This window comes from Gracilinanus agilis, chromosome 1 (genome assembly GCF_016433145.1).
Source record: "Gracilinanus agilis isolate LMUSP501 chromosome 1, AgileGrace, whole genome shotgun sequence".
Taxonomy (NCBI): Eukaryota; Metazoa; Chordata; class Mammalia; order Didelphimorphia; family Didelphidae; genus Gracilinanus; species Gracilinanus agilis.
Genome location: NC_058130.1, coordinates 680297166 through 680315914, shown reverse-complemented (window position 1 = coordinate 680315914; position 18749 = coordinate 680297166). Strand labels below are relative to the sequence as shown.

Below are 18749 nucleotides of genomic sequence, written 5' to 3'. Positions count from 1 at the left end.
TCTATCCACTGAACAACCTAGCTGCCCTCTTTGGATAAGACCACATTAAAACTTAATTTCCTGCAATAAATATATGTCAGGTCCAAATAATGAATGTAGTTATTTGTTTTTCTCTGAAACATAATTTTTAAGTGGTCTTTCCCTAATTAAAGAGCAATCACCTTCATATCTACTAAGTAAGATGAGAAGAACAGATATATTTTTTACTTCTCTTTATGTTCTTTAAAATATGGAGGTAGTGCCAGGCACATGTCAGATGCTGAGTCAATACTTAGCATTGATTAGTTGAATCATCCCTTCCTCCCTCCCCCTCCCCCCCCCACTGAGGAAGCACTGTATATATAGCCAGCTTAAGGAAGCCTCAAAGCCCTGAAGGCCACAGGTGTGCTGTCTGTAGCATCACCACCTGTCAAGTGGATTTTCAGTGCAAGGTATAGGAGGGCCATAGAGCAAACATGAAAAACTCAAATAGAAAAACAGATCATTTTTATTGAATTTAAATTCAGTATGGAACATGATTGTATTTGGAAAACAACAGAAGATTACAGCAATAGCCCTGGGCTAGGAAGTCTTTGGGGATTAAAAAAAATCAACTTCATGGCAGCAGTTTACTTGAAAAATATCTGGAGGTTTTAGTGGACTGTGAACTCAATATGAGTCAGCAGTTTGATGTGGCAGCCAGAAAAGCTAATGCAGTCTTGGGCTACACTAAGAGAGACGCATAGTTTCCAGGAATAAGAAGGGCATAGGCCCTCTGTATCCTGCCCTAGCCAAATCACATCTGGAAACTGTATTTAGTTCTAGGAATCGGGGTTTGAGAATGGCAGGAATAATCTGGAGAGTATCTAGAGAAGAGCAACCAGGATGGTGAAAGGAATTGCATTCATGTCAGGTGATCAGTTGATGGAAATAAAGATACTTAGCCTAGGAAAGTGAAGAGTCAGGGGGACATGATAGCTTTCTTAAGTGTTTCAAGGACTGTTATGTTGAAAGAATATTTGATTTGGTCTGTTTGGCACTGCAGGACAGAACCAGAACATTGGTTAGAAATTGAAAACATGTAAATTTAGTCTCAGTGTCATGAAAATATTCCTATCATTTATTTTTCAATCTTTTCAGTTCTGTCCAACTTTTCATGACCCCATTTGGAACTTTCTTGGCACGGATACTGAAGTGGTTTGCCATTTCCTTCTCCAGCTCATCTTTCCGATGAGGAAACTGAGACAAACAGGGTCAAGTGACTTGCCCATAGACACATAGCTAGTAAGGGTCCAGGACCAGATTCGAATTCACCAAGATGAGTCTTCCTGACTGTTGGCCCAGCACTCTATCCACTGCCCCATCTAGTTAAAACTGGAGAATAAACTGCCTCAAGGGTGATGAGTTCCCCTTCCTTGAAGATCCTTAAGTTTGATGATCACTATTCGGGGATGTTTTGGTAGGTATTCCTTTAGGTATATGTTGGACTCGAAGGAAGCTAAAGTTTCTTCCAACTTTTAAATTCTATGATTCTGTCTCATCTCTAATAGCCACTCTATAATGCTGCAACAAGTCTCCTGACCTCTCCAAACCTTAGTTTCCCCATCTGGGCTAGGTGATCTCTAAGGTTCCCTCTCACTCTAGAATTCTGTGATTGAGTATCATACCCAATTTGGCAAAAATGAAATGCTAGACCTTTTGCCATTCAAACCTTGATGTGGAGTCACTGAGTTTCAGAGTCGAAAGGGACTTGGGGGCCTACCTAGTCAAATTCCTATCTGAATAGTAATGCCCTCTTCAATATCCTTATGAAATGCTGTCTACCCTAGACTTGAAGACCTTAATAGGAAGCTGACTATCTCCCAGGCAATGAGTTCTACTTTTAGATAGTTCTCATGTTAAAAAGTATTTCCTTATGTGGAGCAGAAATCTGCCTTCTTGCAACTTTTACTCTTTGTTCTGGGGTCAAGAAGAATGAATCAAATCCCTCTGCACCAAGAGAAGGGTGCTAATTGACTTTGATGGATAAACCATTCTCACCCTTGATAATGAAAAGTGAAAATCTTAGCTTGAAAAGGAAAATACCAAAATAACAACCAAAGATGGCTTTAACTGATAGAGAATTTTGACCTACATACTATATATACTAAAGACCTTAAGGGTCTTTAGTAAAAAATAACAGCTGGGCTCCCGGAGGGTTAGTCTGACTGGAAACATAGGCATGATTAAAAAAATTATATACTCATGATTTTGTTTTGTTTTTCAGTAAGTAAAATAGGTCTTGAGAGAGACTATCTCATTTGTTTTTCTAACTCTGGTGCCTGGCACAGTGGCTGGCATGTAGTATTTGCTTCATAAATACTTTTTGATAAATAGTTTTTGAGACCAGGAGAAGAATTAATTCCTAAGTTCAAATCAACATGATTAATAAATATACTAATTACTATGTGCCTACTATCTAGTGGGACACTGTAGAGGATTCAGGGGAAGAGGAATGTTCTCTTTCTGTAAGAACTTTACAGTCCTGGAGAAATAAAGACAAACATACTTAAAATAATTAGAGAACAACATTAGATAATTTGTAATTAATTTCTAAATTGTATGAGTCCCTCAGTCCTGAGAAGTTCAAACAAAGAAATCACAATAAGTTGGAAGACTCAGGGAAAGTCAAATGGAAATAGTGGGACTTGAGTGGGTCCTTGAAAGAGTAGGATTTGGATCAGTGGAGAAAGGTAGGAAGGGCATTCCCTTAAAGATTAACTACATATGAAAGGGGTGGTGCTTATAGGCTGTGTGAGGTTATTAAAGAAATAGAATTCAATGCATTATTTCTAGGCCCTTTACCTTTAATATCCCATTGATCCTTTCTCCCTTTTATTTTTACAAAATACCCATGTAGCCCAACTTTGAGTATTTACTCTCAGCAAAGCATTATTGTTCTATAATAGACTCTAGGTTTGAGGGGTTGGGCTTGTTTTGTTTCATTTGCATTAAAATTGAGGCTTTTGTGAAAAACATATATGTATAGGGGCCAGCTAGGTGGTTCAGTGGATAGAGAACCAGACCTGGAGAGAAGAGGTCCTGGGTTCAAATTTTGCCTCAGCCACTTAACTCCATTGCCTAGCCTTTAATGCTCCTCAGCCTTGGAACCAATACACAGTATTGATTCCAAGAAGGAAGGTTAAAGCTTAAAAAAAAACCAGCTATAAATGTGTACATACACACAAATATATACTTAAACACACACACATATATCTATATGTATTCATCTACATAAAACACTATTGCTGGGGGGAGGGATCAGTCTTTATCCCCTGAAGAATTTATAAACCTGAGTCAAGGACACAGGAGTTCAAATATATTTCTCTACCCTCCCCTCATCCCTCCTCTACCACTTCATTAGTATACTTGAGAACAATCCATAGTGGGTAAAGGAAAATAAGCACACTTTCTGATGCTGCCTAGAATAGAGTAAATGCTGTATCTAGCAAAATGGAATGAATGGTAAAAGTGTATCTGCAAATTCATGTGACTAATTTTGTAACAAAATATAATAGAACATATGTGTGCTAGAGAGGAGAGTTAGAACAGAGTGGTTGAGCTGGGAGGGGACTTAACATAGTGTGTTACAGGTTGAGGGACCTTAAAACATGGAGTGTTAGAGAATGGAAGTCACCTTAGGACTTGTCTAGTTGAACCTTTCTATTTAACTGTGAGGAGAACAAGAAGCTGAAGAGCTTGGTCAAAATTACACAGCTTGTGAGTTCTTGAATTTGAGACATGTCTTCTAACTCCGTATCCAGGGCTCATTCCACTATACCAAGATACGAATGAGTATTGTCCCTTTCAAGAGGGATAGCGAGGTGGTGCAGCAGATAGAGTGCTGGGCTGAGTTCAAATCCAGCCCAAGACAGTAAATGTGCAACCCTAGGCAAGTCACTTAATCCTTTTTGTCTTGGTTTCCTCATCTGTAAAATTTGCTGGAGAAGGAAATGGCAAAGCACTCCAGTATCTTTGCCAAAAAACCCAAAATCAATCACAAAGAGACTGACACAATTGAAATGACTGGACAACAATACTATTACATATGCAAGTGATGATAGCTTTGCTCAAACATTTCTGAAATTCTTTTTCTGGAATTGGCTTCAAAATCAGGGGCTGCATGGGAAAATCAGTCTTATTATTTCATGACACTAAAAAAACCTCACCACTATTGCCAAATTATTTTCTTCAGTTTGATCACTCCAACTTTTTCACTGGATTTGGCTCTGAGTGACTCTTGATGGTTTCTGGTCATTTAAACCTCTATAGGGCTCAGTTTCTTTATGTGTAAATGAGGGAAGTGGGCTGATGAACTCTAAGGTCCCTTTCAGCTTTAATTTTCTATAATTCTAAATCATCTTCAAAAGATGAAGATTTGCCACAGTTAAATGGACTGTCATGTGAAAGAGGGATTAGGCTTATTTTGCTTGGCTTCATGGAGACACCTTACTAAGGAATAATTTCTTAACAATTAGAGTTGTCCAGGAGTGAAATAGGGAGCTTTAAGGGGTGGTGGGCTCTTCCTAGTCACTGAGGGGCTTTTGGCCTCATTTATATGACATCTTGTTTAGAATATCATAGGAAAGATTCTTACTCGAATATACTTGGGAGAAAATGACCTTTGAAATCATTTCCAAGTCTGGGATTCTGTGATATTTGAGGGCATTCAAAAGAATATTCTCAGGGCTCAGTGGAGAGAGTCAGACTTAGAGACCAGAGGTCCTGGATTCAAATCTGGCCTCAGACATTTACTAGCTATGTGATGCTGAGCAAGCTACTTAACTCTGCCTCCTTTTCCTCATCTATAAAATGAGCTGGAGAAGGAAATGACAGACTATTCCAGTATCTTTGCCAAGAAAACCTCAAATGGGGTCATGAAGAATTAGACAGGACTGAACTGAACTGAACAACACACTGGTAATAAATAGCTAGGATTCAAACGCAAATTCCGTGATTCCTAAATCCAGTGCTCTTTTCTTTTGTTGTTGTTCAGTTGTTTCTGACTCTTCCTGACCCTTTCTTGGCGTAGATACTGGAGTAGTTTTCCATTTCTTTGTCCAGCTTATTTTACAGATAAGGAAACTGTGAAAAACAAGTTAAGTGACTTGTCCAGGGCCACACAGCTAATAAGTATCTGAGATAGGATTTGAACTCTGGCCTCCCTGACTCCTGGACTGATACTCTATCCACTGTGCAACCTAGATGCCCTGCTCCTTCCCCTATCCCACAAAATTCTGATATGTCTGTTATAAAACTAAACAGGATATATAATTTAAAAAAATACATTCATTTGTTTCTTATATTAAAGTTCCCAGGTATCTCCCTCCCTACCTCCCCTCTCTACACTAGAGAAGGCATCATTTGGCAAAAAGATAGATGTGTGTGTGTGTATGTGTGTGTGTGTTGTGAGAATTTATTTTTTGTATACTATATTAATTTCTATATGGGTATGGATTAGAGAGAATTTTGTGTATTCCTGTGTCAGGGTTCTGGGTCAGAGATTCTCCTTTTTCATATTTGCTTTGTCCTTTGGAATTGTGAGGAATGTTCTCCTTTTAACAAAATTTGGTTAATAAATGAAAAGAACAGGGATTCTTTTCCTAAGTGTCCTCTATCACATGGAGATGGGGAGGGGTGCATAGTTTCATAGGACCACCTCCTACTTAGCTATTTACCAATTAGAGATGTCTTGGAATGTTCAAGGGAGGGACTGAATAATGAGCGCCTAAAATACTTTTATTTATAGTTCTGCCTAAGGGGCATTTGGGGTCTTTGGTAATCCAGAGGGTCATTAAACTACCAATCTATTGGTTGTAATAATGCTAGCCTAATGAATAAATTGATAAAATGAAATTGAAAGGACAAACCCCAAATCAGTCTCTTGAAATAATTTTAATCATAACAATACAAAACTGCATCTTGCTTATTTCTATTTATCAGTCTTTTCTGACAATTTTTAAGTTTATGTGAGGCCCTGGAGGAATTAAATTGTAAGTGATTGCTATAAATGCCAAAAATACCTCCCTGTCCCTTTTGACTTGATTCACACAGTTGTCTAGAGCCCTTTTCAGTCTTAACATGAATTAGTTTGCTTTTTGTTTCATAACCCTAGGCCAGTCAGCCATCTTACAAATTTATCCCCTTGATCATAAGGATAATAAATGAGCAAGGAGGCTTGCGAATATTTTCTCATTAATGAAAAAATATAATATATGGCCTGTTGCCAGTGGGTCAGTAATGTCATCTTCTGTAAGAACAAGATGTTATCATTTTTTTGGTTTTGTTTTGTTTTGTTTTGACATTATCATTAGTAATGCCTTCATTTAACGAGGAGCCATGCTATGCTCAGCAATGAACTATGAGCTTGAGATGGACCAGATGTGTATTCTGGTGCTAAAGATAGATATACATCTAATAATATATGTTATTCAATTTTTTTTTCAGTTGTGTCTGACTCTTCATGGCCCCATTTGGGTTTTTCTTGGCAAAGATACTAGGGTGGTTTGCCATTTCCTTCTCTATCTCATTTTACAGACGAGAAGACTGAGGCAAATGGGATTAAGTGACTTGTCCAGGGACACACAGCTAGTAAGTGTTTGAGGTCAGATTTGAATTCACAAAGAGGAGTCTTCTTGACTCCAGGTCCAATACTCTATCCCCTGGACTACCTAGCTATCCAGCTATATGCATGCCTAGATTCATACATACACATCCAGATACATATATCTATGTATGCATATATCTACATCTATTTTTCTAATTATTTTATGATGGCAATGGCAGTGGTGATGATTATTTTATATATTTTCCTTTTTCTTGGCAAAGAAAAGATCAAAGATTTTGGAAAGGAAGTTTCTAAAAACTAACATTCAACTAATGCTTTAAAGTTATAAAATAGTTTATATACATTAGTTCATTTGAGCTTTAAGACAATGTTATGAGGTAGGTACTATGGATTTTATTATTACTGCTTTATAGAGGAGAAAATGGAGCATCACAGAGGTTAAGTACATTTGACTATGATCTCATAGCCAGCAGCAGAAGTAGGATATGACCCCAAGTCTTTACCATGCTGCCTGTCCTCTAAATTGGTAGTTTTCTGTATTTTAAAAATGTGTGTAACAGTATGTCCATTTTCAGAAATTATGGTTCACTTGAAAAAATGTGGAATGAAAATGATTTAGACTGGGTCACGATTCCCTACTGAAAGAGAATTATGGCTAAGGATCTTTGGAAATGGTTGGTCAAGGTAAGAACCTTTGAAAATCTAATTTTAAAGCAAGTGAGAAGAGGTATATGTTTACCATGGCACAGTGTCTCATTGTTCAGATACTCCTTTCTTGGCAGCTAAGATTGGAGGAGGGGCAGATACATAACATAATCTGCAAATGAAACTGAAACAGCAGTTGACCACAGCAGGTTGTGCTCTCCAGATTCTACAAAGAGGAGATTATAAATGAAAAAAATATAATTCTTTGCCAATACAGTTCACTTGCTATAATAACCTTCTCAGTCTGTGTCTATGCAGGTAAAGTGAAATATACCATATGTGAAATTATAGATTCAGAGAATTTTAGAGCAGTAAGTTTGTCTTGTATTGAAGGCGATTCTCATCTCAGCTTTGACAACATTGATAGGACTTTGGACAAGTAATTTCATTTCAATGAAATAGCCTTGAAATCCTGAATTCAGATACAGCCTCGGATTCTTACTAATTGTGTGACCCTGGGCAAATCACTTTAACTTCTTTTTTCATCAGTTTACTCATTTGTGAAATGGGGATAATAATAGCAGCTACCTTTGAAGGTTGTTATGAGGATCAAAGGAGATAATCATTGTAAAGTGCCTGGCACATAGTAAGCATCATGTAAATGTTAGCTAATATTATTATATTCTCTAAGGCTCTATAAAAGAGATGATAATGCTTGTTCCTATACCTAGAACTTTTACGCCCTATAGAAATGTGTTATCACTGTCTAGTCTAAACATCTCATGTAATAGATAGGGCAGAAGCTGAGACTAAGAAATAGTTTTTTGTTGTTTATGTTCAGCCATGAGTGATTCTTTGTGGCCCCATTTGAGGTTTTCTTGGCAAAGACATTGGAGTTGTTTGCTATTTCCTTGACTAGCTTATTCACAGAGGAGAAAACTGAGACAGACAGGGTTTAAGTGACTTGTCCAGGGTCATACAGCTGATTCCAGCCCGTACCACTCTATTGTACTACTTAGCTGCCTTATTTAAAATATTGTAAAGTGGCGGCTAGGTTGCACAGTGGAGAGAGCCCCAGGCCTGGAATTGGGAGGACCTGGATTCAAATATAGCCTCAGAAACTTACTAGGGTATGTGACCCTAGACAAGTCACTTAATCCCAATTGCCTAGCCCTTACTGCTCTTCTGTCTTAGAATTGAAACTAAGATAGAAGGTAAAGGTTTGAGAGAGAGAGGGAGAGGGAGAGGGAAAGGGAGAGCAAGAGAGATTGTTAGACATAGCTAATTAATGGCAGAGCTGGGTCTGAATTCAATTTAACGAATGGTGGAGGCAATTTCCCAAATAATTTAGACTTTAAAAGGGTTTACTTTATTTTATTTTAAGGACTCTTCTTTTACCTTCATTCATATGGAAAATATACCAAATATAAATTCATTATTTGTGGGCTAATGAGGGGAAAAAAGTTGGGTTTGAGGTCTTATCCGAATAAGTTCACAAGGTTATTTCTCAAGTGAAGAAATGCTCAATTTTCAGTGAAATCAGAGGAGATAGTCTTCATTTTTGGGTGCCCATTTAAATATCCTTTCATTGGCTCTATGAAGAAAATTTTCACCTTTATTAAGCCTGTATTTAATTGATGCTTTAGATATACTCAACTTATTTGGTCATTATTAAAATAACTACCTACTAAAATAAATCCCTCATGTTTAGAAGGATTAGATTTACCCTGGCTAGCAGCAGAGGGGGGGAGAACTGGGATTAAATAGGACAATTACAGAGAAACGGTTCTTTTTTCCATATAAGGAGGCACTTCTTATACAGGAAAGAATGGGTTTTCCCCCTGAAATAGTGAGTTCTCTATTACTGGGGTAGTGGCATAGTGGCAAGACCACTGGATTTGGTGGCATTAGGACCTAAATCTGCATTCTAGCATGGCCACTTATTATTCGTATGATTTTGTTAGGTCATCTTATCCAATGTAGTATAATGGATAGTGTAGTGGATTTGGAGTGAGAGAACCTATCATTGCCATTTATGACATATGAACTTGGACAAGTCATGGTAAGTTCTCAAGGCTTTAATTTTGTTGTCCTTCACTCCTGTATGATTCTTCATGACCCCATTTGGGGTTTTCTTAGCAAAGATACTGGAGTGGTTTGCATTTCCTTCTCCAGCTCATTTTACAGTTGAGGAAATTGAGGTAAACAGACTTGTCCAGGATCAGACAGCTATTAAGTATCTTAGGCCAGATTTGAACTCAGGAATTTGAGTCTTTCTGACTCTAGGATAACACTCTATCCACTGTGCCACCTAGCTGCCCTTGGGTCTTAGTTCTACTTCATTAGAAGTAGAAGTAGTTAGACTAGATAACCTCCAAGGTCACTTATAGTCCTAAATTTATTATTCTATGACTTCACAGGACTTTAATGTCTTTATCTGAAATGAAAGGGTTAGATTTAGATGTGCTCTAAAGTCTCTTAAACTCTTAATTCATGAGTCTGAGTTTAGATGATCACTTACATTGTAATAAACATTGAAAAGTATTCTAGTTTTCTGGGTAGAGCAGGAGTTTTCAACCTTTTTTTTTTGGTCTCATGGACCTCCTTGGTAATCTAGTGAAACTTAAGGACTTCTCTTCTCAGAATGATGCTTTCAAATGCATAAAATAAAATATATAGGATGACCAAGAAAGCAATTATCTTGAAAAATTATCATCAATATTTCATGTTAAAATGAGTTTATATACCATCTGAAATTTACCCATTTTCCTCTTGAGGGTACTGAGGATACCAGGTTAATATCTTCAGAGCTATAACATAAAACTCAAATGTCAGATGGGTCCAAATCCTGGTTTTTGTTCTTCATTCAAGTCTTACTCTTTGTGATTCCATTTAGAGTTTTCTTGGTCAAGATAACTGAAACAGTTTGTCATTTCCTTCTTCAGCTAATTTTACAGATGAGGAAACTGAGGCAAAGAGAATTAGATGACTTGCCCAGCGTCACACAGCTAGTCTGAGGCCATATTTGAACTGTGCCACCTAGCTGCTCTTATCCTGAATTAAATACTTTCTAAATATATCATGGGCAAATGGCTTAACCTTTTAACAGCCCTAGTTTCTTCATCTATAAAATGGTGATAATACAACTTGTACAGCCTTCTTTATAGTGCTTGTGGGGAGGGAAAGTGCTAGTTTTATCATTATGTAAATTTGAGTTATTATTAAGGATTAATGACAACTCACATTTATGTAGCACTTTAAGAATTTGAAGTATTTCCCCAATGACCGCTCTGTAAATAGGCTGTGAACATATTATAGGTGTAGAAATTGAGGTTTAAAGTGATCTGCCCAGGGTCAACATAGACTGGGATTAGATAACCTGCATGATCCCTGCCAACTCTAAAACTGTTACTATTCTATGAATCTATGATTCTACCTTGGCAAGAAGAGTTTAATTGCATGACAAAAAAAAGTTCCACAAAATCTAAAGCCTTGTCTTTGAGACAGATCTTTAGCTGATTGGAAGAATTGGGATATGTCCAGGTACTTAGCTAACAGGCCACTGAGCTGTACTTTGTTGGGCGGAAGTCTACCCAAACAATGCCAAGCTGTTCTTACAATTTAAATGCCATTATGTGTCCTCACATTTGACCACAATGGTAGATAGACAAATCTTAAACATATATTTTAGGTGAATAAGTCGTAGTACAGATTCTAACGCTTGGTAAATGCTTTCTTCTCACTATTCTATCAGCAATCAACTGTGAGAAAATAAATGGTTCCCTAGGACTAAGTCGATTTATTTATTTAAAAAAAAATAGCCATCTGCAGTGGCAGAGAAATGAGCAGTCTGTTTGGTTCCTTTTCCAAGGAAATCTGCCTTGCATCTGTTTAATTTTGATCACTACTTCTACTCCAGGAGATGCCTTTTTCCCTACTCCCTGACCCTCTTCTTTTTTCTTTTTACTTCCACTGCAAAAAGGATGTAAAAATAGTGAATCTTCTTTGGTTGCACTTAGCATTTAGAGATCCGGTAAAATATGCTAAAAACAAATCCACCAGCGCAGAGTGTGCACCCAGAAAAAAGGGATTGGGGGGGGGGATGAGGAGGAAGGGAGAATGGGAGGCGGCGGCCGGGGCGAGTAGGAAGGAAGCTTTGAGTGGAATGAGGACCAACCACACAGCGTATTTAGTGACATCTCATCATTCATTACACAAGACAAGCGCCCCCCTCCACTTTTCGCCCCCTTTAAACTAAACACGGCCTTTCATAATTGCAGGCACCTCTGACGCCTCCCCTTTCTGCATATACATTTCTCGGTGTTTAACTTTTCAGCCCCCCTTTGGAAAACGTTCATGAAAATGCAACCATTAGAGGATGAAGTAATCTTTCCCTCAGCCCCAGCCCCCTGGGCCGCAGGAACATTACCCACAAACTCATATGGGTAGGAGGGGGAGAGGTTGGACCGGGGACTAGAGGGCTACATTCGGTTTTGTCTGGAGCTGGCCTGCTCTCTGCTGCCCACTCGGCTCCTAAGCCTAGCCTCGCGCCTCCCCCGGGAGAATCCCTGGGAGCGAGGAAGCGCGTTCCGTCCCCGGGGTAAGATTCGGAGGCGCGAGCCGAAGCGCGCGGGGGACGGAGAACTGGGCTGGGGTAATAAGTCAGGGGGTGGGGACGGTGGATGAGTGCGCTGGGAAGCCTCGTGCGTAAGGAAGGGGATTGGGAGATGCAAGCGGACGGGGGTGGGGTGGGGAGGGAAGGGGAGACATTAGGGGGGAGGTCGTGGCTAGGATGGAGAGGAGGGGGGGTGGCGCGGGGGAGAGAGGGAGGGAAAGCTGAGGGGAGCGAGGGTTCTGGCGCCTGCGCAGAGCACTTCCTTGTTTGTCCCCGTGACTGTTGCGGGAGAGGCGCTTTAGAAGAGTGTGCTCAGTCTGCTCTCGACTGTCAGAGTCTCGGGGCAGCCCTGGGAAGAAACGGGGAGAACTTCGCTGGCATCTCCCGCCCTCCCCGGTTTCCTAAGCAGGACTCCCCTGCCGGCTGATCCTAGGGTCAGGCTGTCCTCTTAGCCTGCATCCCCTCCCCCCGCTGCCTCCTCTGCGCGCCGGGTGCTAGCTGCTGCGGAGAAGCCGCCGCCGGGATGAGCCGAGAGAGGCGGGTCAGGTCCCCCCCTCCTCCTGCAGCCGTGGCTCCACACGGAGTTTGAAGGGGTTCTTTCTTTTCTTTTTCTTTTTTCTCCCCCATTTTCCTTTGCTGGCTGGTTTGATCCTCCCTCCCTGGCTGCACCCATCTCACTTATCTCGCCCCGCCAGCTTCCCCAGCCTTGCTCGCCCGGGAGCAGGATTGCCCGGAGCGTCCACTGAGTGCGAGCCGCCCCCGGAGCTAGCGCCAACGACCGCGGCCCCGGCAGCCCCAGCAGCAGCCCCCGGCCAGGGTGGAGGGCAGCAGGCGGCCGCGCCGGGTTTGGGTGAGAGACAGCAGCGGGAGCCCGCAGCAGGCGCGGGGCTCTCTCGGACGGACGGGTTCGGTTCTCCGCTGGGGGTGTTCATGAGCCGCCTCTCCGAGTCTCCGGGAGGCTTCATTGTTACTCATCTCCCCAACCTCCGCTTGTGTTTCGCCTCCTGGGCAGGATGCCGGACCAGATCTCCGTGTCCGAGTTCATCGCCGAGACCACCGAGGACTACAACTCGCCCACCACGTCCAGCTTCACCACCCGGCTGCACAACTGCAGGAACACGGTCACACTGCTAGAAGAGGTAATGACTACCGCGCTGGCCCCCTTCCCTCCCTCACCCACCCTGGATGCCCCTCAGCTTTCAACTCCGGTCTCTCCCAGCGCATTTGCTTTTGCAAGTGTCTGGGTGCAAACTTAGGAGTCCGGGCGGGGTGGGTTATGGGTGGGCCAGCGCGAGGTTGAAGCTTTGCGTCTGCTTGCACGGGGCTGTTTTGGCACTGGGATAATTTTTCCTAGGGGCCAGAAAATGGGAGGGGGAGTGGATTCGAACCCCAAGAGAAGCCCGCATCTCTCCGCCCAGGTTGAAACTAAAAAAGAACAACAAAAGGGCAATTTTGGAATGGGTGTGAGAGTTCTAACCAGAGATGAAGGGGGTTTTCTGGGGTGAAGGCAGGCCTTGGGGTTGCGTTCCAGCGTGTCAACACCTAAGCACTCAGGGGCCCAAGGGACAGAAGGAGGAGAGGACTGGAACCCAGGCGCCCTCACTTAAAAGGTGGGAGATGAGATTTTAGTTATAATGCCATACACTGATGTCTGACTTGGTTAGGGAAGATTTAATCGGTTTGATTGAGGAGGGAAAAAGAAAGCATACTGGAAAATGCTAAAGAAGTAGGCAGAAGAAACTCAGTGACTGGCTCTACTGTACTATTAATATATCTCCTTGCTCCCTTCGAAAGTGTGGCTGTGAGAATTAGGTGTCTGTGCAGACAGATTCCATCCTGACTTGCCTTTAAATACCATTTTATTTTGCTTTGTATATAAAGATAAGCAGACCTAGAAGGACTCATTGCACTATAGTATGGTATATTTCACCTTCTTGGTGGCTGCTGCCGCCTCTGGAAAATGGCCTGACGTAAGGACAGAGGCAGAGTGGGTATATGCAGAACCGCTTCTCTTCTAGGAGCCCTTCTGGAAGGGGATGATGGAGAGGGGGAGGGGTTGGGTGGCCTGCAACCACTGAAAGGTGACTTTCTATAAAATGAAATCCTTCCCATAGCCTTGGCACACAGCTCTCTTGCGCGCAGTAGGTACTTAATGTTTGTTGAATTGGATTGTTGAGTTTGAAATGAGTGAGTCAAGATGGAATGATGAAAGGAGGTAATGTAGGGAAGTAAGACTGCACTTTAAAGGGGCATTTTGCATGAAGTTCAGTATGATTTCACATTTGCCACAGTTAACACCTCTTTTTTCCTCCTTCCCCCCAATGGTATTTAAGTAGTGGAAAAGTGGCTATACATGAAAGATGGGAAGAAAGTTTATATTTTCACTGGGTGGTTTATTGCTGTGGTTTGCTTCTTTGAGGTTTGGGGGATCTTTTTCCCTGTTGTAGGCTTACGTTGGTTAACACATCGTTAATATCAGTTAGCTTTTGCCTCTGTGGACAGGTATATTAGGGACAGGCCGATCTTGACCAAATCTTTCAAATTGACTTTAAGCCAGGTTAAGAGGTAGTGGTTTCTTTTAAAAAGCACAGTTCTGAATTTTAAGAAAGAGTCCCCATAACTGAGCATCTGTGGGTGTTTGCATTCCAGTCAGTGGGCTTAGATTTTATCTGGAGCCTCTGCTCCCAATTGTAGATGATGCTCCTAAAAGTGCATCTAGAATCATATCAACATTAGGTGATGAACCCTAAAGATGAGTGGAAAAGTAGCAATTAACAAGTTTCATTTTAATCCTAAATGCAATAGTTATATTTTGTCTTTTATAAGTTGTCAGACTTTTGACTTGCCACAACCTTTTTTAATAGCCCTTTTATTAAACAGTGTTGCCGTGCATTCAGTGCTTTACTGTTCTGCCCTTCAGGTCACTGAGATAAACAGGAACATGCTGTTATATGAGCAAGTTTTCTCATCACTTCTCTTCAAATTATATATGCCTTTAAAAGGATTCTGGCTGATTAGATGGTGCTGTCATTTTCCTTTAGATAAGTTCTACAGCCACTAATAGAGTTGTCACTCAGCTTTTCTGACTCTGCACAAACAGATAGGGTGGCTGTTTTCTGTTTGTCCCATGTGTGATAAAGTTCCTGAAGTGAGTAAATTAAGGGTCTCTTCTATGAGAGAACACATGCCTATTTTGCATCATGATAGGAAATGAGAGGGCTAAAATACAATTGCATGCTGCTGCCCCCATTCACACTGCTAATTTTGAGCAAGGGGATAACTTGAACTTCAAAAAGAGTGCATAGTTTTTGCATGGTTTTATGGTGAAAAATTCTATTTTTCAAGGTTAGACTGAAGAACAAATTCTGTCTACAAGTGCTATTTGGTCCATGAGTTTGGTGGGAAGAGAGATCATTGGAAACTGGTTTAAAGTTTCAGAAATATAAAGTATTTGTCATATATGCATGTTTTCAAAATGTAGCCTTTAATGGATAGTTGAGAGACCATAATAATGAAATGATTTTTACCACTCCACTTCCTACAACCAAACTGGAACAGTTAGAAAATGTATCCTCATCAAATTGTCTTATTAAAATGCAAACTTCTAAAGGTTGGAGATTTTCTGCAAAATTATAGAATTTGTAGTTTTTATTTTTTACAGGGAGATTGTGAACCAATATATTTATGATCTTTCTCCTTCTTGCCACTTTATCTGTCCTCATACTGCCTCTGAATTATAAGGAATGATTTTATTTGGTTAGCAAAAGAGAATTGGCATATTTTTCATGAAATGAGGTGTTTTGGAAATTTTATGAACAGTCTTGAGTTGTTTATTTAGTTATTCTTAGGACTTGGAATTTTTGGAAACTTCTGGGGAGGGGGAAGGGATTTGAGTCCCTTTTCCACCAAATGATCTGATTCATATATATGTATATGTGTGTGTATGTGTATATATAATATATATGTGTATAGTTTGGGAAACTTGGACTTCTCTATTTTTCTTTTTCTTAGTTCTTAGTATATTTTACAGAGCTTCTCTTTGCTTCTGAGCTTTGGACTGCTAACTTAGATGAACCCAGACTGTAATATTGTATCAGCATTCTCAGGTTGGCATCCCTAATTCATTTAACCCTTTCTGGCCTGTACTGTTTATTTGATTCCCTCAACTCCTCTTTATCTTTTTTCATTATTATCTTTGATCACCTTCTTACTTAATGTCAGAGGAAGGCACCTTGCAGGCCACCAATCCTTCTCCCCAGCCATTTCTTCCTGGGCCCTCATTGAATCTTCCTGGCATGTCTTATTAGTTAAAAGGGCCCAGGCCTGAGAGGATGATTCTTGTAACTTTCCCTTTAAATCTCTTTGTATCCTGTAAGTGGGTCAGGAATACATAGTGACAACAAGTAGAATTTTCACTTCTGAATTTTTTCTTTTTTGCTTCTGCATTTTTTTTACCTTCTTATTCCAATTGTGAATTTTTTGTCAGCCTGTCATAACGAATAGTTTGTGGTTGGGGTTTGGAATTTATGAGCTGTCGTGGAGCTGGAGTTTTATCTGGGGGGGAGGGGGCTGTTTTCCTAACCAGAAGCCAAGGTTCTGCTTGCTTGTTCAGCCCCAGCACAGTGGTGTGAGCTGCTCTATCCACGACTATTAGAAGTTATGAGGTATAAGTAACTCAGAGTACTTCCATTTTTCAGTGGAGGAAAATAAATTGCTAGGATGAGGACAGTCATAGGGAGTAACACTTGCAAGTACAGGAGGCAGATCACTGAAGGAAATTTAGCACCTCCTGAAAAATTTTAAGCCAAAGATAAAAGGAGTGGCTTCCTTTTAAGATTTGAAATGAACTCATTGAATGTTAGAATACTCTTTTTTTAAAAAACAGATGAGGAAAGTGACATGCCAAGAAATACTGTGCCTTACCTGAGGCTATGCAGCTCCGTATTGATAGACCTGTGACCCAAGTTTGTTTTGGACTCACATTCCACTGTTCTTTCCAGTACTTCACATTATCTCTATCCGATTGGAAATTATATCAATGTACTTGCTGAAATAGGAGCATAGTGGATAGAGCACCAGGCCTAGAATCAAGAAACCTTGAGTTCAGATCTTGTCCCAGTCATGTAATAGCTGTGTGACTTTGGGCAAGTCACTTAACCCTATTTGTCAGTTTCTTCGCCTATGAGAAGGAAATGGCAAGCCACTCCAGTATTTTTGCCAAGAAAACCCTAAATGAAGCCATGAAGATTTGGACATGACTGAACAACAAGACCTTTCTGAAATGCATAGACTCAAATTTTCTTGGATTTAAGAAATAAGAATGATTTGATTTTATTTTTTCTTTCTGAGGTTTAGGACTTGGAAGACACTGAAATCAGGATAATGGACTAAGAGAAACATAACATGCCTAAAGTTTAGAGCATGTTATATATTCAGGACACTGTAGGTGCCATCCTTTGTTCCCTCAGGTTTGTTCCTAAAGCTAGATGGAATTAAAAGGAAATATAAAACCAAGCCTTTGGATTTCAGCAAAGTATTTGACAAATTCTCTACCAACAATAGTTTGAGTTCAGAAATGATTGTTTAATTTGATCCAAAGTGTTTTTGAGGTCAGCTGTTCATTATTTCAACTTAGAGAGATTTATCTAGTAGAGTTCTATTTAACTCTTCCCTTTGCCTTGTTATACCTAGTCAAAAAAGACTTAAAAAATGCTTACTATGTGTCAGGCACTGTTCTAAACAATTTTTTTAAAGTGAAAACCAAGAACCTTACAATCTAATCGAGAAAGACAATACACAAAAGGAAGCAGAAAAGGGACAGGGAGGAGAGGTACCCAAGGTATACCTGAGGAGAATGGTGGAGAAATCAGGCAGAGAAGCTCCAAATTTTTGCTGTCGAGTGAGAAATGATAGGTTCTGAGCTGAGCTCTCTCAAGTGGAGGTTTTGAAGTTCATAAATCCATCTTTCAGCCAAAGGGATCAGAGACTAGTGATGAGGTGGAGAGTACCAAGCCCATCCGATCTTACAGGATGATGAAATTATCTCAAAAAAGAGCCTCCTAGGGCTTGGAAAAGGTATAAAAGTGCCTAAGAAATATAGCCAGATAAGAAATAAGGGGGTGAGGGAGTAGTCAATACTAGTTACTTAAGAAAAGGCTTGAATAACAGACTTATTTAATTTGAAGATGATATAATAATATTTGATAAAAAAAAATCAGGACCTTCTTGTCCCTCTCAGGAAAAAAAAAAGGAAAAAATCTGAATGAGCTAAAAAAAAAGCTGAAGCAAATGATGAAATTAATAGGGATGAATATAAAATTCTACAGTTGGGTTAAAATCAACTTCTTAAGTACATAGTAGGAAAGATATACAGTTCATGTAGATTTTATAAATCAGTAGTGGAATGTGGTAGCCATAATAGACACTGTGATCTTAGACTAGAATGTGTAGTGAATGAAAGAGGAATCCTACTGTACCCTAACCTGGTAAGACTATATAGGAAGTGTCAGTTACCATTCTGAGAGATGTATTTTAGAAGGTATACATTGGCAAGCAAAAACACATCCAAAAAGAAGGCAATTAAGATAGTGAAGAAACCTAAAGAACTCCATATGAGGATCAGAGAAGGGAAATGAAATAGGTTGAAGGGAAATGGGGATATTAGTTTAAAGTAAATAAAGACTTAGAATGTTGGAGGGGAGGGTAATTCAGGGAAGAATATATAATTACTTTCTTCCAGTATTTGTAGGGCTGGCATGTAGAATATGAATTAGGAACGAAACTTAATTCTGCTTGACCCTGAAAGGCAGAACTAGAAGCAATGGGTGGAAGGTTCAGGGTGGCCAATTTCTCCTCAGAATATGGAATACTTTATAATAATTGGAGCTGCCCAGAAAATAGTGA

At 40.2% G+C, this 18749-nt stretch overlaps 1 protein-coding gene across 1 annotated transcript in view; it reads left to right on the top strand.

Annotated features, from left to right (window-relative positions):
• The first annotated feature begins 11593 nt into the window (after positions 1-11593).
• The window catches only part of ASAP1 (ArfGAP with SH3 domain, ankyrin repeat and PH domain 1), a 400440-nt gene continuing 393284 nt past the window's right edge, over positions 11594-18749 (top strand). Inside the window, 3 exon segments of the mRNA XM_044669204.1 lie at positions 11594-11642; positions 11645-11831; positions 12859-12985. Of these exon segments, the coding sequence (XP_044525139.1) occupies positions 11594-11642; positions 11645-11831; positions 12859-12985 (363 nt within the window).